The sequence below is a fragment of the Triplophysa dalaica genome, chromosome 24 (assembly GCF_015846415.1).
Source record: "Triplophysa dalaica isolate WHDGS20190420 chromosome 24, ASM1584641v1, whole genome shotgun sequence".
In the NCBI taxonomy this organism is placed as follows: Eukaryota; Metazoa; Chordata; class Actinopteri; order Cypriniformes; family Nemacheilidae; genus Triplophysa; species Triplophysa dalaica.
This window is the reverse complement of record NC_079565.1, coordinates 7,456,101-7,478,502: the sequence shown is the minus strand read 5'-3', so window position 1 is coordinate 7,478,502 and position 22,402 is coordinate 7,456,101. Positions and strand designations below refer to the sequence as shown.

Sequence of the window (22,402 nt, the reverse complement as noted above, 5' to 3'; positions counted from 1 at the left end):
ATAACAGTTCAATTGGAGAAATAAAAAAATAGAAAAAGATGAATGGAAATACCAGTTGTAAACATGGCTTGATGAGTCAGAGATACAGCGTTTCGAGCATTTAGACTGACTATTCATGCATGTCAAAAGACTATTCATGCAAACAGAGACAGCTCCTGCTGCGTGCAATACTTAGGTAAATGCTTGAGTGAAATTTAGCACATCAAGTACTCTGAAAAGCGGAATAAATTTACAAGGGTCTTAAAAGGTGAAGCGTGTTATTTCTGCAACACTAGAGGCACCAAACCAAACTGCAATGCTTGTTTGAGAAGCCCCACTGGGCCGAACAAAACAGGAATGGACAAACATATGTCATGAGGATTATCTGTTTGCTGACCAATGACAGACAGTGAAACTCATTTCTAACTCTAAAATTTTCGTTAGATGGCGCTAGCAGCACAGAATTACACACTTCACTTTTCACATGTTGTGAGGTAAACTCCTGTATATGTGTGTGTGTGAATGGGACATACCGACTCGAGAAGCCAGATTCTTGAAGGGCTTTTTGCGTGTTAGATCTCTCAGGTTGGGGTAGGAGGCGCTGAAAAGACCTGCACACTGGGCGCCTGGGTGTGGAAGGGGGCGTAGGGTGGAGTTGTGAATGGGTGGTTAGTACTGGTTAGTTTTTATGGGGTAACATGCATATGTATTTTAAAACAAGTACAAAAATTGTCTTTTTCATATACGACCCATTTAAACAGAAATTATATTTAGCCCATGCAATTGGAGTGGACTCAAATTAACAAAGCAACGCTTCTAAAAATAGCCACTAGATGACAGTACTGAGAAACATAAATTACATGTTTGAGATGCAAATTGGACATGCCACATGCACTTAGTCAAAAAAAGTGTCTTTCGTGAGGTGACGATATACAACTTTCAGCCACAATTTCTGAACTTTATGGAGCTCCAAAACAACCAGACAGTTGGCACCCTGTCCCCTTGTAAGTGTTCTTGAACATAGATCAGAATGGACAAGAATATAGAAACAGAATGGACAAGAATAGCAATATCAGAGTCTTGCCAGTAGCCATATTTAGACCCCGACTGGCAGCGTGGGCACATTTTTGACGCGATGGGAACGGCAAGATTTGATCTGTGCTCTGAATATACTTGGCAGGGTTTTTGAACTATGTCATTGATGCTAAACATAAGTGTACCAGAGCGTATTCAATGGTCAGCAAGAGAGGTTTTTCCATCAAGCGTGTTGACAGGACAAATGAAGTGTTTCTGCTACACGAAGGTTAAAAACAACACATGAAATTTGATTCCCACCTAACCCGCTGGGTTTGATCTCCGGGGACTGGCGAGAAGACGATGGGAAAATACGAAACGCGGCTCCGCGGGAAGACATGTTGCTCTCGGAAAGAACCTGCAGGTAAAGACATTCAAACACATAGATAATTAAAATAATATAACCAACTTTAAAACAAAGATCTAATTCTGAATGCTGATGGTCGATAGCCTGGTCAATCTATCCCTGTATTTGTATTTGTATTCGTACTTTATTTTATTAAAGGGGTAATTCACCCAAAAGTTAAAACACCAATGCCATTGAAAAATCTTATATATTAGTTTTTATTTGACAGAACACAAAAGATATTTTGAAGAACTTTGGTGCCCGAACAACACTGGACCCCACTGACTTCCAATGTATGGACACACAACAACTAAGACATTTCTCAAAATATCTTCTTTAGTGTCATGTAGAGGTTTCGAATTACATGATTATGAATAAACGATATCCTAGTTTACTAATAATAATAATTAAAGCAATGTACCTCCATGGATCCAGCCTTGCGGCCGCGTATTAATGGGGACTTCCTCTGAATGCTCATTGGCTCAGACGGTCCAGCTCTGTCAGGTTCGTCTTGGGAAAGGTCCTCAAGACTGCCTGGGTTTGTCTGTTTCTCATGGTTCTGTTATATGAAATGGAAATATTGGAAGAGAACCAGCATGCAATATTTCTTATAATTCCAAGGATTAGGAGGTGAATCTAAATAAGTATAAATGTTCCCCTCAGAGTAAGAAAGAAATTCAAATGTACTATTCGCAGTAAAATCACACCTCTGAGGAGGCGGGGCGGAAACCAAAACCCATTGGAGCATTATCTTCGTCCTTGCACCCTTTCACCCCTGGACTGAAGTGCAACTCCACATGGAAGCGTTCTTCTGAGGAAGGGTCCTATAGATGCACAAAGTCACTTTTATCTTATTATATACTCTATAAAAGCACATACAACAGAGACTGTTTTAAACTTTTAATATGTTCTCAGAAAAACTTCTAATAACTGCAGTTTTATTGGTTACAAAGGTCCAGGTGGGTGCATTCTGTACCTTGTTATTGTCTTCATACAGCATTATAACTATCTGTGTCATATAGTTGAGTTCAGTCACAGCACCGAGGTAGTCCATGGCCTGCTTCCACTGTTCATCTTTCAGCTCCTAAACATAGACACACATTCAATAAAACACGCAGGAACCCGCACAAGACACAATCATCTGATCTGATGGTGTATGACTCACGTCTAACAGGCCTCCGTAGCGGAAGATGCTGAGCAGGGAGTGCACGTGGCTTTCGCTGGTGAAATAGAGCCGGGTCCGAACGTGTCGACCCGGTGACATCACTCCTCGCGAGTACCTGAACCACCAGAAGGGATGAAAAACACAATCTGATCACTCACGGAGGTTCTGGAGACCTTCAACAAGACTCCTTGAGAACCGTATCAAACACTGAGCGTTCCACGCCAGTGCAGAGACTCACAGTGGATGGAGTTTGTTGACAGCTTCATCTTCATGAGTCCTCTGAAGATCAAGCTGAATCTTCTTCACCAGAGGAAGGCAGTAGGCACTAGCAATGTCAAGCTTTTCGGCTTTAGTGATTCCATACTCCTGAACAAGCAAAGAGTTTGTAGGAAGATTACAAAAGTTTAAAACCATTACATGCTTATAACAATCTAGAAAATCGATACCTGGGGGATGATGATGTCGGCGAGAGCTCTGGACAGCCGGAAGAGCTCCAGCGTTTCCTCCAGTCCCAGAGAGCTGTTGTGTTGGGTGTCGTACTTTATGCAGTCGTAGATGTCCGGAATCTTGCTGATGTCATAGCGGCCGTTTTTCATGCGGAAGTCTCGCTCCAATTTGGACCACCGCTGTAGCATGAGCTCCAGGGATTCGCTGTGGTACAGCTGCAGGTCTGGTGTTTGCATTACAACAAATAAATAAAAAAAACAATTTTGAAGAAAAGTTTTGTATTTATGGTATCATGTCGCCAATGGTCGAAAGTATAAATATAGCTAGCGTAAATAAAAAGATGGGCACCAACTTGCAGATTTGGGGTCTTCCAGCCTTTTGCAGATCTGAGAAGTAAGGCTCTGAATCAGGGTGTGAACCTGGTCAAAAGTCCTGACCGGATTACCGATCACCCCAATGGAGTTCACCAGAGACGGGCTGCTGGTTGGAGCCAGCTTAATGACACGGGAGGAAGAGGAAGTTAGTGATGCGGTGATAATCAGTTGTTTCTCGAAAATTTCAACTTGCGTCACCTTTTGGTAGTCGTCCTCATTGAAGTCTCTGTTCTTCTGCATGATCTCATGTAATCGAGCTTTGACTCTCTGCTGGCAATCGGTAAGGGAATCGCTGTCGCTGTCCAGAAGTCCATTCATGTTGGCGCTCTTGACCATCTGAACTAGGATTGGGGTCAACTCCCCTTCCAGGGCTAACAGACCCTATACACACAAACAGGAATCACGCTGTTTTACAAATGCTCAGATTTCTTGCTTCTTCTGAAGCACACAAGATAGACTTTCAAGTCTAATTGTATACTACAATATACAGGTGTGGCGAAAAGTGATGTCCAGGTGGGTACATTTTTGTATAATATTTGCTTTTAATGACCCCTCAGGTTTCCGTACTAAACGGAAAACATTTCTGTCAATTGAAAAAAAAAAAAAAAGAAAGTAGCAAAAGTGAGAATAAGTTTAAATTGATGTACTAAAATGATTAACGGAAAATGAATAAAAAATGTATTAAAGGTATATAGCAACAGAAAAAAAAAAGTTTTTTATTTAAAAAAAAAAATGTATTAACGTTAACACTAAAATTTATCAAATAAATATGTTAAATTATGTAAATTAAAATTATTAATAAAATTAGAAAATTAATAAAAGTTAACTAAAACTGAAATAAAAAATATATTAAACTTATACAGCAACAGAAAAATAAAATGACAAAAGCACATAGAAAGTTGCTAAAAAATGTAATTAACCTGAACACTAAAAATATAAAATAAAAGCCCATTCAAATTTTGTATAATATTGTCATAAAACTGAAAACAAAACAATAATAGCTATAATTTTTTCAAATCGCTCAACATAAAAAAAACATGCAACAACAATCTTATTTGTTATTTATATTTGTTGATCCTATCATGTTGTAATATTTTCATGTAGTAATATCCTGGGTAATCTTTTGCTAAGCCTCCTAAATTCTTCCCAGTTTTCGCTATTAAAACAACTATGCAACATGAGTATAATTTTTTTATTACAGCTTTAATAATATATTTAATTAAAAAACTTTGACATCACTTTTGGCCGGGACTTTACATCAACCAATCTAAACGCATTGTAACACACCGCTGTAGACAAAACCCAAATAAACCTTTGCGAACGCCGCTGCAGTCATCTGTACTCGACCCTCATCAGAGGCGTAAATTTTGAGGTCGTGTCGGTAGGTGCTGTGTAAACGTAGAAGGCCACAACCAGGGAAACCAGCATAGTCTCCTGCAAACCAAGAGAGCACAAGAACTTAAAACTAAAACCCCCTCAAGAACCAAACGTGTGGAGGCAATGGTACTATGTTTCTGCTTTTGAACCACGTCAGATAATCTACACAAAATGTGCAGCACCTCAAACGGGGGAAAAACTTGGTCCACCAAGCTATTAAAATGTGATTCATGCTCTTCAATGCATCCGCACTACTGAAAGCATCTGGCAGTATTGGTTTAGGTGCTTCTCTAGCATATTTATGAAGAAATCACGTCCATTTGAAATGAGTGACATGTTTTAGTACGACCAATGTCCTTCTGCAAAGTCCAACTGGCCAAGGTGAAGCATGGAATGTTCCAGTGATGTCCTTCTGTCAGCATTAGTTTAATGAGATGCTTGTTAGGTATTAAAGAGATGTGTGGCTCAGTGGTTAGAGCATGGCACTAGCAATGCCAAGGTCATGGGTTCGATCCCAGGTGATGTATAATACAATGCAATGTAAATCGCTTTGGATTAAAGCGTCTGCCAAATGCATACATGTAAATGAATGAGGCAGACGGTGCATTAACCCAATATCAAGACTACCCTATGCACGCAACCAAAATATCTTCTTACCACAGTCAACAGGGGATTCACAGCCAAGGGAACTGCAGCTGTCTAGTTAACAATTCAAGGTAAAAGAACAGCACATTAACCAGCAGTGCAAAATAGCTGCCCACTGCTAAAAAGCTGACAGTGACCCAGCAAAAATAGTCTGGCCATGTAGGACTCTTGGAACTTTGACAAAAATATGGACCAGGGAGAAATTCTTGGTTGGAAATAAATCCGAGAGAAGTAAGAAGTATTTTATGCTATGGTACAGAAAGGTACACCATTACTTGTCGTAGGGCAAGTATTTATTCCTCTTTAGGCATGCAAGAAATCTTGCCCCAACATGCTTCTGTACGCCAAGAACACTGAACAGGAAGAACAGGTTTCCTGCCCAGACTTGCTTTAAACAGGGTCACTTGACGCAGAACACAATATCTTGTCAAGGTATAGATATTATGCAGTAAGAGTTTAGAGCTTCCACTTGTGCAAAAGCTCTAATGTTTGTAGTTAGTAACATATCATTTGCTTGTTATCTACTTCAAAAACAATACAGTGGCCGATATTTGGATATGTCACACCTAAAAATGTATAAATGTCATTGTGAAGACAAACCAAGCACACACAAAATATGCTTTAAAAAGGGATAGTTTATCCAAGAATAAACCCTCACTATATTCCAAATCTGAATACATTTGATCGTTCCACTGAACACAAAAGAAGATATTTGGAAGAATATTTGTACCGAACAGTTGACCTTCATAACAAGAATCGAAACTACTATGGTTGTCAATGGTGACCCAAACGGTTTGGTTTCCTACATAATTCTACATAACAGAACAAAGAAATTTCTACAGATTTGAAACAACATGAGGATGAGAACATGATGACAGAATTTTCATTTTTGGGTGAACTTTCCATTTAACAAATTGTCTTGTGTATTCATGCATTTTATTTTCATTTTAATCATTCTCTTGTTTACAAGTGTACTAGAACCAGATAAAATAAAACAGTTTCATTAATGTTTGACCATTAACAGAAAAGCTTTGTCTATTTTAGTTTGCCTATTGTTTACATTACATTGTTCCACCCTTTAAATACGAATAACATTTAATGTTCTTTTGTGGAACGTTCTGCTTATACTGTAAAGTGTCCATATCTTTAAAATACATGCTTTCTGAGTTGATATACAGAACAGTTGTTTTCTACAGAAACAATGTTCATATAATTTAAAGTGGTACAGTAGTTATGTCTTCAAATACTATCTGTATTAGGGCTGTACGATATAAAGAAAAAAGCAATATTGTGCTTTAGAATGCGTTATTGAATGTGCAATATGATAAAGCTCCAACTTTGTAAAATCAACATTAAATTATATTAACAGGCAAATTTCAACCGAAAGTAAAAACTCTATCACTTATTAAACCCTATGTTATTGCACACCTGTATGACTTTTCTTTCTTCTGCAGAAGAAAAAAGATATTTCAAAAAAGTATTGGTAACCAAACATCTCTGGACCACATAGGCTTCCATTGTATGGACACAAAACCACAGAGTCATTTATCAAAATATCTTCTTTTGTGTTCCAAACAAGTAAACATACAGATTTTGACTGACAAGAGGGTAAATAAGCATTATTTCTCTCGGTCTCAACAGTCTATCTGCTCTTTTGAGTACTTTTTAGGGCTTTTCACATCGCTCTTAACCCCGGATTTTCTTCATTCTAAACCCCAAGGTCACCCCAAGGTTTGTGAAGGTTGTCATGAAGTACATAATTACCTATTTATACCAAAATATTTTTTTGTACCAGGCTGTAAACATGTTTTTTTTGTGCTAAAAAGTTGGCCATTTTAACATGGGGCTCAATGAGATTCTGCTCTGTTTTGGAGCCAGCCTCTAGCGGCCAGTCGATGAATTGCAGTTTTAGTCACTTACGTATTGGTTTCACGAGAGTCCGTAACATTACCCCTTGGGAACAACATGGTATTCGGTTATTTAAAGCGACCACGCACTACTTTTGTTCAGTCAGTTTGACGCTGCAGTATTTATCTGATCATCACTGTTGACACCGCAAATAAGAATGTTAATCCGGGGTTTAGTGATGTATAGTGTGAAACATCAGGTTAGGACTACCCAGGGTTATCTCTTAACCCCTGGTAAATTATAAGCAGCGTGAAATGTGAACAAGATAACCCAGGGTTCTGTTTACCCGGGGTTTAGAATAACCCAGGGTTAACGATTTCAAGTGTGAAAAGCCCTCTTGAAGTAGTAAAATCATCCCGTTTTGGCAACTCATTCCAATATAAACATTTGCCATATTTTAATTATTTCAATATATCTTGCAGCCCTTATCTGCACCCTGTCCTGTTTATTTGAATAGCATGCCTAACTTCTCGTTCGTAGTGTTGTGTGATTCTACCTTGTCCACCGGGGTACATGCAACGGAAGGCTCGTCCGAGCTCCTCAGCCTGAACTCTACCTGCTGGGGTCAGTTCTCCTCCCCACTTTAACACCAGGAGCAAGGATGGACCCTCCTTCTGAGAGTCTAACACACATAACAAAGGCTCAAACATTGTTGTTAAAAAGAAATACTGCCAATGTATATGTATATGTATATATGTATGGCAACGTTTTTATCCAAAATGATTAACAGTGCATTTAAAATGATATCTTATCAGTTTGTTTGCACCCTTGGGATTCAAACCCATCCCCGAATGTTTAGCATGCATCCACATGCATTAAATCTAAAGACATATTTAAACATTAATACCTTCCTCCCCACTAGATGCTTTGGGTTGCCCATTTGGTAGGTACGTCAGCTGCACCTTCCTGTTGATCCCTGAGAAATGGCCATACCTGAAAGACAATACACGGGGGCGGGGAAAAAGACAAACCACCCACTCTTAGTAAGCATTCCCCCACAGAGAAACACAGACAGCACACATCAGTCACAACACTAGCCTCAAACTGCTAGCAGGTGTCCTTTGGCCTCCATGTTTCTGGAAACATGTGTCCGGGTGACCTTCCCAAGCTAGCAGGGGTTAATGTGTGCCATACCAGGGCTGTCTCGAGGGGAACGACAGGCTTTGGGGGGAAAGAAACGTGACCCTGCATCTGCAACAGTGCCATGTTTTGGAGTCACGCCATACAGCAGAGAACTTTGGAAGATTTTCTTAACCAGCATGAACTATTTTTAATTGGAAATTTAAATCCTATTGCAAATAAGTGCACATTAAATATCAAATTTGTGGCAGTCGCACAAATTTTGGAACCTACAAAAAGAGAACACATGACTGAAAAAGGCCCCTGATCTTAAGATATATCCTTTGTATAATTTAATAAAGACCGTACTGTGATCACCATTGGCTCTGCTGTATTGTTTCGTCAACCCGAAGGTCTTTCCCAAACACCTGTTTCCTCAGTTTATGTACACCTTTCGACAACCAATAACATCTTGATTAAGACCCGGTGTAAACAAGACCAGAAAGAACTGTGAGAGATTAGAAACACTTTCAAAATGGCATGCAGATGCCACACAGAATAGCAACCGGAATCCATTCATGTAAAAGGCCATTTTTAGTGCCCCTATTAACGTGTCAGTAATTTCTACAAAATCTCAGGTTAATGAGGGTTATTATCCACTTTGCCTGAATTACAAAAAAACATAAGGGACATATGCGCACTGATTATAATTCAGGCTGGATTCCCTTTTGAGAGACCGGCCGAGACACAAAAAAGACAGAGAGAGAGAGAGAGAGAGAGAGAGAGAGAGATGAGTTGAAACTGATCCACATGAGGACAACTAAGGGAGTCATGAACACATTATACTGAATAACAGAGCTGGTCATGAAAATATAAATGTATTTTTCTAAATGAGAACTTAAAGTCTTTTCCACAGATTTAACATTAAAGTTATAAAGATTTCACCTAAAAACAGTTTTTAGGATCAATTTTAATGTCTACAAAAGCAACCCTAATGAAAACGCAGCTAAAAAAATAATTCTGCATATTTTCGAGACAACCAATGCAGAAAATATTAGCTGATTCTGTGTTCGCCTACTGATGACCAATATTTTCAATCATTTTTGTTCAGTACAGCAATACATATTTCTATTGGTCAGACCCTTTTTACCACCTTAGCAACAAGCCTGAATTGACCAAATGGCTAAATCAGAATTTAAAGAGATAGTTCATCAAAAAATATAAATGCTAGCATCACTTATTCAGCGTCTCTTGCTTATTGGACTTGCCGCAGACAGTGACACACGCAGACACGTCACATCAAAAGTCAGGGAAACAAAAACGGAAAGAAAAGAAGTCAAGAGAAGACAGAGAACGCCAAAGTCGACAGTATGTCACCCCTTTTTTTTTAAAAAGAAAGGTAGCTTGCCATATTCCTGTATTCCAAAACTTATTTTTGTTGCTACATGACCTGCTTTTATCTAGCGAGCTTAGTAAAATAATTACTGAATTATGATTTACATCCAACAATAATAACATCTCTGCTGTCTCCGGGACGGGTTATCATGTCTCGTAGACACAGATTCAGCGGCTGCTGCACACCCACGTCCCCCACCCCCCGTCCCCGTCTCAGCCGAACAAGGTGAGCCTGAGCGCGAAACTTCGCGAAGATTGAAGCCTCTAAACACGTCTTATCTACTGTGTTCGCCACATGATGATAACTTCGCAAAACAAAAAGTAATCTACACGCTTCAAAAATTACAAAATTAGTTTGCCGTGTCGTGTGTTCTGTGAAGTGACAGTGCTGCTGCTAAGATCGATGCTGTCAAACCTGACGTTCTTAATATGAATAAAATGCCCCAGAAAAATATAATATAAAATTGAATAAAACGTGTCTCTACTGTAGCTGATGTTTCCTGAATGAGCAGTTTGACCCAGCTAAAGCTTGTTCATGTTAAGTATATGTCAATACATAATGTTCTCTTGTGCTTGCAATTGCAATTGAGATAATAAATGTTCTCCCTTTTATGTAAACAAGTACATATTTCTAAAAAAAATTCTTGTTTTTGTAGGCTTTGTACTCATCTTTAGACATTTTAACTATGCAATGTGCTAAGTATCTTTTTTAAGTATACAGGGCATGTTTATTGGGTTAAATTTTATCTGTAAAAAATGTAGGGGGCCCAGAAATTTTGGTTTCCATAGGGCCCAGAATTTCTGGCGGCACCCCTGCACTTATTCACACTCATGTCATTTAAAACATGTGTATGACTCTTTCTCCTGTGTAACACAAAAGAAGATATTTTGAGAAATGTGATTTTGTGTCGATACAATGAAAGTCAATGGGGGTCAATGTTGTTTGGTTGCCAAGGCTCTTCAAAATATTTTTTTTGTGTTCTGTATAAGAAAGAAAGTCAAACAGGTTTTGAATGACATGAGGGTGAATAAATGACGAACAAAAACAGGATGATCTATCCCTTTAAATTCAGAGAATGAAAACAACAACTGAAATGAACACAACACATTTTAGAAATTGCGTGCAGGTACTATAAGCTACTTGAGGGAAGCTATTTCATTTTTAGACCGCATACTCACATCTCCAGAACGGTCTTCAGTTGCTCAAGTTTGGATTTCTTTTCCTCAATCTCGCAGTCATTGTGCTGGACGAGCTCGGCCAGGAGCTGACGTGCAATATCCAGCACTTCCTGTCATACATTTAACAAAGTATTCGGTTGTCTCATACTGATGTACAATACAACTAATTTAAAGTGATACTTAACCCCAAAATGAAAATTCTGTAATTTTACTCGCCTTCGAGTTGTTTCAAATTTGTATAAATGTCTTTGTTCTGATGAACACAGAGATAGATGGAAGAATGCTTAAAACCAGACAGATTTTGCCCCCCATTGACTACTATAGAACCAAAAAAAATGATTAAGTAATTTTTCCTACTGTTGATCATAAAAGAGGACATTTTGAAGAATGTAGGACAGCAAACAGTTCTGGGGCACTTTTACTACCATTGTATTTTTTCCTACTATGGTAGTCAATGGGGGGCAAAATCCATATGGTTATAAGCATTCTTCCAAATATCTATCTCTGTGTTCATCAGAACAAAGAAATGTATACAGATTTAAAAAAACTCGAAGGTGAGTAAATGATGACAGCATTTACATTTTTGGGTGAAGTATCACTTTAACATCTGCTGATAACAAAATCGCTGTTGATAACTTCAGAACTGCCCAAGGCCTAAACTGACAATATGGTTAACCAAAACACTTATTGTTATTCTCTGCTATAATCCAAATATCACTTGATCTACCTGACATCCCTTGAGCTTCAAATCACACCCACCTGAAGTTGTTTTGGTTTCTTTAGTTTTAGTTTTCCAGTCTTATTGCCGCCATATTTTTCGAACAGATCAAAAAACCTAAGAGAAATGTAACATGTCAAACACAGAAAACAAAGAAACACTGGTGGAATACAATACTTTAACTCAAGCAAACACTGAGAACACAAAACTTACAAGGCATTTCTAACCTCCATCTTCATCTTCTGTTTGGGTGTACGGTCGCCATGGCGAATTACAGCAATAACGCAACGCAGTTCCATCCTTCACATAAAATACATTAACTTTGATACATTTGGGAGACACTATTATCCAAAGTGACTTACTTAACAAGCTGCTATACACTTCTGTTAAATATACACAATTTACGTTACATTTAAAAGTTTAGTGTTTGAAATTGACCGCCATCTAATGGCGAGATTTCGAATTGCAACCAATGGCTCATTCCAGCCCTCCCTTTCGAAGCAGTACGGCAGCTGACAGAGGACTAAGATGTCATCACGTTTTCTGTTCTTTGTCGAAGGAGGTCAAGTATTTATAAAACATGCTCTTAAGGGCTACTGTAAAATCAACATGGTAAATTCCATGTATTGTAAAGAGCCCGGTGCTGAATGTAGATAGAAATAGCTCATTCTAAGGTAATAAAAACATAACGCTTCATTGTGTAAGGTCTTTATACACCTATGAAGACAAAGTTATGTATATAGTATATTGCATTTCTGTCAATAGATCTCCAAAAAAGTACACATTGGACCTTTAATAATCCACAATTTACAATAAGACAAAGTGATACACCTACATGGTTCCTGAGGTAGTCGGGACTATAGGGATGTCCTCTGCTTCCATGGGAATAGACCAGGGAATGTGGAACTGAGGGGCCAGCTCTCGCATCACCATGTTCCTGAGGGAAACATATCCGTGTGACACAGGAAGTTACAAGCGATTTGAACATAACAACGTGATTTCAGATCTAACACAAACATGGGCCACCTACCCCAAAACTTTGGCACAATCGTCATAGTACTTCATGGAGTTCTTTACAAAGCTAAAACCATTGACGTCGCAGACGAAAGAATGTCCGTTTGCTCGGAGAAGGTCAAAACCACAGACTGTTTGCTGGAAAGACGTTAAAGTCAAATATTGGAAATGACATCACACCCTTTACACACCTCAAGCAGAAGCTATCGAGGAAGGTCTTTCAAATCCTTACCTTAAATGCAAGACACACTTTTCTGGCCACAAGCTTTTCCATTGCAGTGAGCATGACAGGATACCGAATTTCTTTTCCTTCACTATCTCGCTCCACTTTCCCATCCAGAGCAGGAGACTTACGAGCCTCTGCGTGAGCGTAATCTGGTCCTACAGTGTAAACCTATCACAACAATACAAAACAAAGTCAACAAACCATATTTTCCTATCTGCCCATTCACATCATAACAAAGATATGAGATGACGCACGCACCTTTACATCGGTTCCATCTGTGGGCATGAATTCTTCATAGATGTACGAGCCAGTCTTCCGGACGGTACTTTCAGGAGAATAAACACTACTCCGGCTGCCAATCTAAAAGATGACAGGCATGAATTTTGCGCAAAACTAAATTTACTGATCATTACCGGTACAAAAGCTCCCAGAATTTATAGCTATGAAACTTAAAAAAATTTACCTTTCTAAAAAGGCGCTGACTGCCTCCACCAGCTGAGGTCGGATAGTAGATGTACACATTGTGGTCTTCTGCGCAGACAGGCTTCTCCACAAAAGGCTTATGAAATATTTCTCCATTCACCTCCACGTGGTCCTCACACTCTACCAAGTTACACTCTTGATGCCAAAAACAGGAAAAACTAAGTCAAACCCGAGAATTTACCAAGAATAAATCGTGGCTGTTGATAACACTACATTACGTTTGCATTTGCATTTTAGCAAGGTGCACACTATGAGGAACTATCACAGTCAAAAGTCAAAGTCTGCTTTATTGTCAATTCTCCCACATGTACAGTTCAAAGATATAGAGGATTGAAATTGCGTTCTAAGACCCATTGTGCATACAAATACCACTTAACAGAATCAAAATTTAAATAAAATAATATAAATAAATACAAATTATTATATACGTATGTAAAATAACACTTCTACAAGCAAGGATAATTAAAAAGAGAAATGAAGACAGGTCATGGCAGATAACCAGTGAAATATACAACAGTGCGGATGTGAGGTATTGCAAAGAGCTTATCAGTCTGGTTAAAGTGACAAAGAATGCAGGCTTTGTTTGCTTTTACTGCTGACTGCAGTTTTTTAAAGGGGTCATATCGCACGAATGTGTATATTTCTGTGTCTTAGGTGTGTTATAAATTGCCCATGCAAGTATTAGGCATGTGAAATACCAAAAATTTAAGTCTCAGACCTGCCAAACACAGCCAAACATTACCCACCTCGCTTTTCAGAGCAATGTGCTTTGTAAAAAATCTGCGCGTTTCAGAGAGGCGGGGCAAAGAGGAGATACAAAGATGCACGGTATGTGTAAAATACAGCGTTATTGAACCTTAAAGGTGCCAAAAAATGGGAACAGTATTTACCTAGCCATAAATGACATATCATGAGCCTCAAACACTATCGTTTCCTCCTTCTTTGTAAATCTTGTGCGTGCAAAGACCACTCAAAAAAAGAGCCCAATCCCAACATAACACTGACTGTGACGTCCATGTTGTAGGACAGCCGTACGTGCACAGCCTAATCATCGGAAGATGTTTACACTCTACAGTGAAACCTCGCGATGGACGATGACATCGTTATCTTTTTTAAATAAGCCACAACGTTATGACGTGAGGGGCGTCTAGGCGCGAGCTCCACAGAGACAAGTCTTCTTTATACAGCGCGAGCTGGACAGTTATCAAGTCAGGCGTGCGTCATCCTTCCAAATAAGGTAATATCAGACCTTTTCATTTTAGGGACAAATCCTAGGGTCGTAAATGGACATGTAAAACTGTTTCTGGATCATTTTTGCACTTAATAAAGCAACATACCTTCTATGTAGATATCAGAGAAGAATTTAACATATTGTTTCAATTAATTATTTGGGACCTTTAAATCGTGTTTACACATTGCATTACATCTCAAATAAACGATAAAATTAGTTTTAGCTGTGTCATATGACCCCTTTAAACAACAAAATAGGAACATATTTGAAGAAACAACTGACACACCTGTGAAGGCAACTCAGTCTGCCAAACCCATATCCAATGACATTTTTTATCACAATAGTGCCAAAATGATGACCTTTACCCTCTGGTCTGTCAGGGTCCCGGTTCAACACTGCATAGCGTGGAAGGTCAATGCCCTCTTCCTGAAGAATCCTGTAGACCTCCCTCCTATAATCGCAAACACAGAGTTCAGTCTTATGTAACAGGGTTTGGTTTGCAGGATTAGTTCGCAGAAAGCTGTTGTTTTTTTAACCTACCTGTCCTGAATGAAATACTGCATGTTGAGGTCATTAATAAGGAGAGAGTTTTTTAGTTTGGCATAGCTCACTGCTTTGTCAAGGGGAAAGCCTTCAAAATGACAAAACACATTAATTACCATTATTTTCTATTACAAAATGTAGTGTTTAAATCGTATTAAGATATTCAATAAAACATTGTATACAATAATGTCAAACAAATTAGCGTTAATGCTGCTTTATCAAGTATTTAAAAAGAAGTATCAAAGTTTCTCAACAGTGATGTCAATTTCAATGATGTCTCAATAATACAGGCATGACGATGTGACTTAAATGCAACGTATGAAATATAGAAATGATATAGGACATCTAAATTCAAAGCTGTCACGTGTAAAATTCAGTATGTCAGGTACCTTTGGAATGGAAGGAAATAAGGCAGTCACACAGCGGCCACTTCTCCACTGGTTCATGGAGAACAACCTCCTCGGGGAAAATGACCACGGTGATGTACTCAAATTTGCAGAGTCTCTCCAGAATTTCAGTCATTGGTTTTGATGTGGATTTCTTCATCATGGAGCAGATCCCCACCACTATCTGACGCTCCATTGACTAACAGCAGGGAAATAAAGATAAACGTGTTCAATTGTTATTAACACATTTGATGTATTATTAAATGTTATTAAGAAAGCCCAGAGGAATTAGAGTACCTGATCCTCGTCGTCCTCCTCCTCCTCCCCATAAGACCTTGAGATGTTTCTCATTTCTCTCCTGTCATCATTCTCACAACCAATCAGGAGGCGAGGAAGTCCACTTGCGCTCGTCGCTTGTCTTGACTCCGACATTTCTGTGGAGTCTCTGTCAAGCGTTCAAATTCCCGGCATACCATCTCGCGCTTAAATTCGGTGCTGGAACCATTAGATAGAGAAGGTGTGTAATCCAGTCAGATGAGGGTGTAGAATTTCCACTCCAAAGCCAAGGGTGACTTAGTATAATGAGAAAATGTTTAACCCTTATATGTTTGGGTCGTTTCTAAATTAAAAGCCGGAAGCATATATTGAGCTCATTTTTATTAATGTCCTCACAGAAGTCTTTCCTGTTCTGACCTGCAATGCACAAAACATCAAACAATATGATATTTGTGGGGGAAATATATAGGCAACGATGCATGTAAACATTTAATTATTTTATTTTTATTTTTATGATGATTATTTGTTTTTTAGTCCAAGCGGGTTTTTTAGCAATGCTGGGAACTTTAAAGCACTTTTCAATACAAACATTTTATTATATTATACAATGTTTAATGTTTGTGATGTCTGTATATGTAATCTCACAACACTACAAATCAAACGTGTAACCTGATTGTTTTACAACATGACATCACTTTAATCCTATTTGTTGAGATGCTAACATGTGACTTGTGTTTACCTATGGACCACTTCGCAAAATGTAAACAATGGTCAAGAATAGCTTCCGTTTTCAGTTTTATCTTACATAAACTAAACCTTAAAAATATTAATTTAACATTTTGATTCGATTATAAACGTTCTGGTGGTTGTATTCTGTTGAAACTTTTGTATAGTGTTAAAAACTGAAACAGGAAGTTCTTCTGGAACAGTGTTGGACTAGGCTTGTTTGTCATCCGAAGTAGTCTGTATGTTAAATGTTTAAATCTGTACTTGCTGTTCTTAGTTAAACTTAAAGTCTAGGTTTGTGATATAAGTGTCCGAAGCAATGGTGCTCCATGCCGCCAACTATGCTGACTACAGAGGAAAGAATGCATTCTATTAGAGATATATCATATCATATTTCCATACCAATCTGATATAGCTCTGTAGAGACAGCAGCAGGTTACTGAAAGGTCATGCTAGCTATGCCTGTTAGCTACTCCTTTAAATAAACAACAACCCACGGTTACTTAATCTAGATTATCCAGGGGTTCGTTTTTACAAGCTGTATGATACTCTCAACCAATCAAGAAAACCTGTCACATCCTCATCTGATGTCTGAATGTTTGAGGTTCATTAAAACACTACAAGATGACAAACACAAGTGTGACAGTCCGTGAGTGACCAAGGGGCCAAATATAGTTCTAGGTCTCTGGTCTATGGGGGAGGTGTGACACTTGGATCAAATGTTGAGGTCTACGGCTTCCAGAGATAACTCACCACATCGTGGATGTGTTGACAGGGAACATTAAGTTTAGGGGAAGCCGTCTTAAGTGACCCAGGGTCAAGGGAACATTAACCGAGGTGAACAAACTCTAAATAAATATTACCACCATTGAAAGGTGTCATGAACTGGGCTTGTTTATTGTTTTATACTGCTGTATGAGGTCTACTTGTGACGTTCTTACGTTTTTAAATTCAAAAACATCATAATCAATAAGTAATTGGCTATTTTCTACCCAGGTTTTGAGGCCGACCCTACAAACACTTCGGAGTAAACGCCCATTGCTATGATTGGATAGCAGTTTGCGTAGTAAACTTAGTTGGAGCCTTCTGTGAATTTGGTTAGATGTAATGTTAGGTTACACATTCTACATATTCGCGCGGGATTATTATCTGGGACCTCATGTGATTTATAAATGACCTCCTCACTTATTTTCCAGATGTGATGGCAAGGCTTTGCGTATAGTTTGTATAGCCTATAGTTGTATGGTGTTTAATGACATATGACCGTACCTGTAAGCATTTGAGCCCCGTGATCGTGGGTCTCAAATATTACGAGAGTTTCCATGATAAATAAACAAATGGGAAACTATTTATGGATATGACCCAGCACCCAAAATAATACCAAAACACTTCAAAACAACCTCCATTATTCGCAAACGGTGGATAAAACCTAGGAAATTGATATATGAGCCCGCTAAATCAGAGATGCCGATTCGCAAGGGACTAATATTATGACATGACCTCGGAGGTCGTCAAAATATGGTAAGTCCTTTGTGGGGGAATTTTTACTTTACAAATTACATACATGGCCGATTCGAACGAGATTAAAATCCTAGACAACCTCTTAAATTATTACAAATGACTAGAGGTCCTCATGTAATACAAATCCCGTCCGAATAGGGCTATCAGGGCATATCAAGCGATCTCTTACAAAGCAATAGTGACGCATAGTACAAAAATTGGATTCTATCACATCCAATATTGACAACACAGCACTGCTTAATTCAGCATTCGCTGGGCCTGGTGTCAATAACAGTTGTAACTCTAGTAACAAGGGCGTTTTCCGGTCTTGAAAGTTACAGGATGTTTTCTTGAATACGATTCCCTCTTATATAACAAAAGCTTGGGTTAAAATGTATATCTTAATTCATTGCTCCTTTAAATGCAGCTAAAGCCACAAAGGAATGACTGAGTCCAGTCCACAGTCCAATATAGCAGATAATATGACGATGTAGATGACGATTGCAACCCAAGACAAGGTATCTTTTAACAAAGATAGGAACTTTGTACGTACTGTACAGTACAATACAGGGCTTGACATTATGCATTGTCATGTGGTTGTCCTTCTGACAAGTAAACTTGTCATTCACTTGTTCGAGTACAAAAATTACTTGTCCAAAGATTAAACAATTGTATTTCATTTGAATTCTTACTATAATTGTCGGATTTAGATTGGTCAAGATGGTTCCAAAGGACTTTTATTTTGATGGGTCTCCGGGAAGACGCTTGAGTTTTTATGTGTCTGCCGATTGCTTCACCCAAACAGTAAAACATTCGTTAAATGCACTCTCAGAGCAACTCTGACTGGAGATAAAGTTCATGTGTTCATATCCTCATACAATGCATATGCAGATAAATCCTCGACCATCACTTGTGTTGCATGTTAAACTGTGCACATAGTTCACTCAGAAAGGCAGAACAGCCAGATGACATTTAAATAACAGGATTCGGCGTCAGCATTTAGTTACATGGACTCAGTGCGGTGCGCCATTGATCATTGATTAATGTCGCACAGAAACAAACGACAAACACACTTCACACAAACACGGAGCTCTGTCTAATGCACATATTCTTATTATTCTCCATATATGTCGCACTGTTGTTATTTTTGTTTTTTTCCAAGTTAATTGTCCGGTCGGGCAAGTAAAAATTCTCTCCCACTTGCCCATATGAAACATTCACTTGTCCCGGTTAATGTCGAGCCCTGCAATAAACTGCATGCATTACATTTCTATCTTGTACTACAGGCCCTGGCCTGTGTTGTGCAATCTAGCTTTTGTGTTAGGTAAACATGTCAAAGTTATTAGGTTTTAGGTATGCAGCATTCACATTAAGCTAATTTTTCAGGCTTACACGGGCACTGTTTAAGTCTCTGTCACATTCCATGAATAAGGTTCATTCTTGCAGTAAGAGAACTATTAGTGAATAGTTATTTATTAGGTACTAGGAAAATACAAATTTGGGTTGGTCTTAAGCCGGTTTGCAAAAATCGCAAATTACATATGAAATTGACAGAAACAATTTTAATTTTAGTTTCATCTTTCAAATGCATACATGTTAAACACTTTCTTAAGGTTAAACACTTACCAAACATTTGACAAAAAATAAATAAATTCTCGGTGAGAAGTGACCTCAAACCTTTCGTTTTTTTGTTAAGAAAGGCATAATACAGAACCAATATCAATATCTTACGCTATCAGAAACAAATCATGGGACAGAACATAATATCCACATGTCAATAAACCCATTACAATCAATCCAGCATGGCACCAGCTCCTTATACAGTACAGAGCCACTGACCTTTGAGACCATATCCTGTTAAGCGTTTCATTGGCACTATTTAAAGGCTGATTTCTGTTGTAAATTATTATCATTAAGACACAGCAGACTAGGCAGTATCAAACCAGCTGCAACAACCTTCAGGGCTGGGCAATAAGGCCTTTTTCTGCTGTGAAGTTTGACATTCGTTGGCTCCAATACAAAAAAAAAAACATTATGAACAACATAACAGCATTTCTTAAACAACTTTATTTTTTTCGTTTAACAAATTGCTGCTGTCCTAATGAAACCTTGTCCAGTATATCCATATCTTCATATTTTTTGCCATAAACTATTATTATTAGTCGCCTTCTATTTTTGTCACTTGGTTTTGCAAATATCTAATCAATGAAAAGAATTTAACAGTGCTTGTCAACTTTAACATTACAACACAACACCGCAGCTCTTGTAGTTCAGTGGTTAAAGCATGGTGCTAGCAATGCCAAGGTCATGGGTTTGATCCCAGGGAATGCACATACTCAGAAACAATTGTATAGTACAATGCAATGTAAGTCTCTTCGGATAGAACCGTCTAACAAATGCATAAATGTAAATATAACTTGATATTTAAATCAATTAAAAACTAAAGTGTTTTATCCATTTCCTCGAAAAGAGTGAAATTGGACATTAACGATAAATTAAAAACAAATGCTGAAAAATTACACCTACAATGTAAATAAACATGACATAAATAATTTGTTTATAGTTTTATTGACCTGAAATTGGCCTGCGGTTTTGTTTATTGATAGTATTTATGTTTTAAAAAAAATAAAAGTATCAGTCTTCTACACTTCAAAACACAATAAAATGATTTTACAATTGGAATATGAGCTTACATTAAGTTGACTAACTGGTCTGACAAATCATTAACTCACAAGTTAATTATTACTGATCTATAATAAAAAACATTATTGTCATAATACATTTGAAACAAGTTATAGATCTGTCTAACTATACCAGTCCACTTTAAAAGCTTTTATGTCCCATTTGTTTCTATTAATTAGCATTATGTTACATTTTACTGGCACATACCAACATCACAAGTAAACCATAATGAATAAATATGTCATGTAGGTATAAACCACAGCAAGAGTGTGTTTCTATTAGGAAAGACAGATATGTCTGAAGAGTGCCCAAAGTTTAACACTGCCTTAAAAGTAAGTCCCAGGAGGAGGCCATATAGCACACAGTAAATGTCACGACTGGTGAAGGCAATGATGGACCAATGAGAGGAAGTCGAGCAAGAATACTAATACAAGACATCCATCAGATAATCCATCGGTTTGAATGCAATAATACTGACGACGATTAAAACAAGTATAACGTTAACAGTATCAAAGCACGAGACAAATGTAAAAGTTAAACGTCAACGTGAAAGTTTGTTCCACTGTGCTGCGGATACTGTGTTAGCGATCCAAACAAACATATACATCTATACAAAAATGTAAATATATAAAACTATAAAATCAAAACCCAACTCAAGTGAATCGCTTGACAAAAGTGAGATACTATCGCATCAGTCAACAACTGCCTTCATATAAACTCACGCAGCATCTAAACTCCACAAACTCGAACTTTATATCGACAGTAAATACAAACAGCAATGACTGAGGCGTTATATACTTCATAGTGTTGAATACTCACGAGTTTGAAAGAGTAAGTTGATCGCCGACAGCGTCTGTTGACATTGGCATACAAAGTGAAACTGGAGACCCACATGAAGTTACGTCCAGAAAACATTTGACAAGCGCTCTCATTCGTGCTTTAAACACGGTGGGATATGGAAACTACACGAAGATGACTGCCCCCTACAGCACTGGAGCAACACCGTCACACCACCGTGCGTCATTATAGTAAACTGAAGTGATGAGAATTACATAACATGCATTACATTACACACAAGAACATTAGCAAACACGCTCAAGAATTCTTAAGCTTTACAAATGGTCTTTGCTGATTTTATATAAGCTATCTGTTTCAAATGGTTACATTTTAAGTGAACACTTTTAGTAGCATTTATGCAGGGTCAAGAGAGGTTGATCTGTAAGCTACTGCTGAAAAATACCAAAGAAAGAAAGAATGAATGAATGAATGAATGAATGTTATATGAAAACCCAAATGTCACTGTAATTTTATCTATGCAGTGCAGGAAAACGTGTATACATATGTACATATTATACATAATTACATCATTTATTCTGCAGTTGATAGCACTTTTGTCCATTGTGTTCCCTGGGATCCAAACCTATGACCTGCTGCTAACACAAACCTTGAGTCTCCCCGATGGAACACTTCACACGGTCTTCACAAAAGCTATTTTATTTCCTTAGAAATCTTGGAACAAAATGCATAGATTTCTCTTATGGTCCAGTCAGACACATTCAAACCCACACATAACACTTACATCAGTGCATTTGGCAGACGCTTTTATCCAAAGCTGTACTACACATTTGGGATCGAACCGATGACCTTGGCATTGCTAGCGCCATGCTTT

At 38.1% G+C, this 22,402-nt stretch overlaps 1 protein-coding gene across 11 annotated transcripts in view; it reads right to left on the bottom strand.

Moving 5' to 3' along the window:
• ppip5k1b (diphosphoinositol pentakisphosphate kinase 1b) overlaps positions 1–21,659 on the bottom strand; it is a 30,667-nt gene extending 9,008 nt beyond the window's left edge. For 2 of the 11 annotated variants that reach the window (XM_056739318.1, XM_056739323.1), the window contains exons 1-28: positions 21,553–21,659; positions 15,847–16,242; positions 15,553–15,748; positions 15,161–15,251; positions 14,986–15,071; positions 13,370–13,524; positions 13,165–13,266; positions 12,913–13,074; positions 12,697–12,818; positions 12,502–12,603; positions 11,880–11,966; positions 11,708–11,783; positions 10,949–11,058; positions 9,076–9,099; positions 8,163–8,248; positions 7,812–7,937; positions 5,420–5,461; positions 4,698–4,819; positions 3,584–3,766; positions 3,364–3,505; positions 3,011–3,234; positions 2,803–2,930; positions 2,565–2,688; positions 2,376–2,483; positions 2,107–2,223; positions 1,821–1,958; positions 1,315–1,411; positions 513–605 (exon numbers count right to left, since the gene is read on the bottom strand). In XM_056739318.1, coding sequence (XP_056595296.1) covers positions 513–605; positions 1,315–1,411; positions 1,821–1,958; positions 2,107–2,223; positions 2,376–2,483; positions 2,565–2,688; positions 2,803–2,930; positions 3,011–3,234; positions 3,364–3,505; positions 3,584–3,766; positions 4,698–4,819; positions 5,420–5,461; positions 7,812–7,937; positions 8,163–8,248; positions 9,076–9,099; positions 10,949–11,058; positions 11,708–11,783; positions 11,880–11,966; positions 12,502–12,603; positions 12,697–12,818; positions 12,913–13,074; positions 13,165–13,266; positions 13,370–13,524; positions 14,986–15,071; positions 15,161–15,251; positions 15,553–15,748; positions 15,847–15,981 — 3,178 coding nt within the window. In that variant the 5' untranslated portion in view covers positions 15,982–16,242; positions 21,553–21,659. The remainder of the gene's footprint in view (positions 1–512; positions 606–1,314; positions 1,412–1,820; positions 1,959–2,106; positions 2,224–2,375; positions 2,484–2,564; positions 2,689–2,802; positions 2,931–3,010; positions 3,235–3,363; positions 3,506–3,583; positions 3,767–4,697; positions 4,820–5,419; positions 5,462–7,811; positions 7,938–8,162; positions 8,249–9,075; positions 9,100–10,948; positions 11,059–11,707; positions 11,784–11,879; positions 11,967–12,501; positions 12,604–12,696; positions 12,819–12,912; positions 13,075–13,164; positions 13,267–13,369; positions 13,525–14,985; positions 15,072–15,160; positions 15,252–15,552; positions 15,749–15,846; positions 16,243–21,552) is intronic. The other 9 variants (XM_056739326.1, XM_056739327.1, XM_056739319.1 and 6 more) reach the window with 8 other exon arrangements.
• Positions 21,660–22,402: the final 743 nt, after the last annotated feature.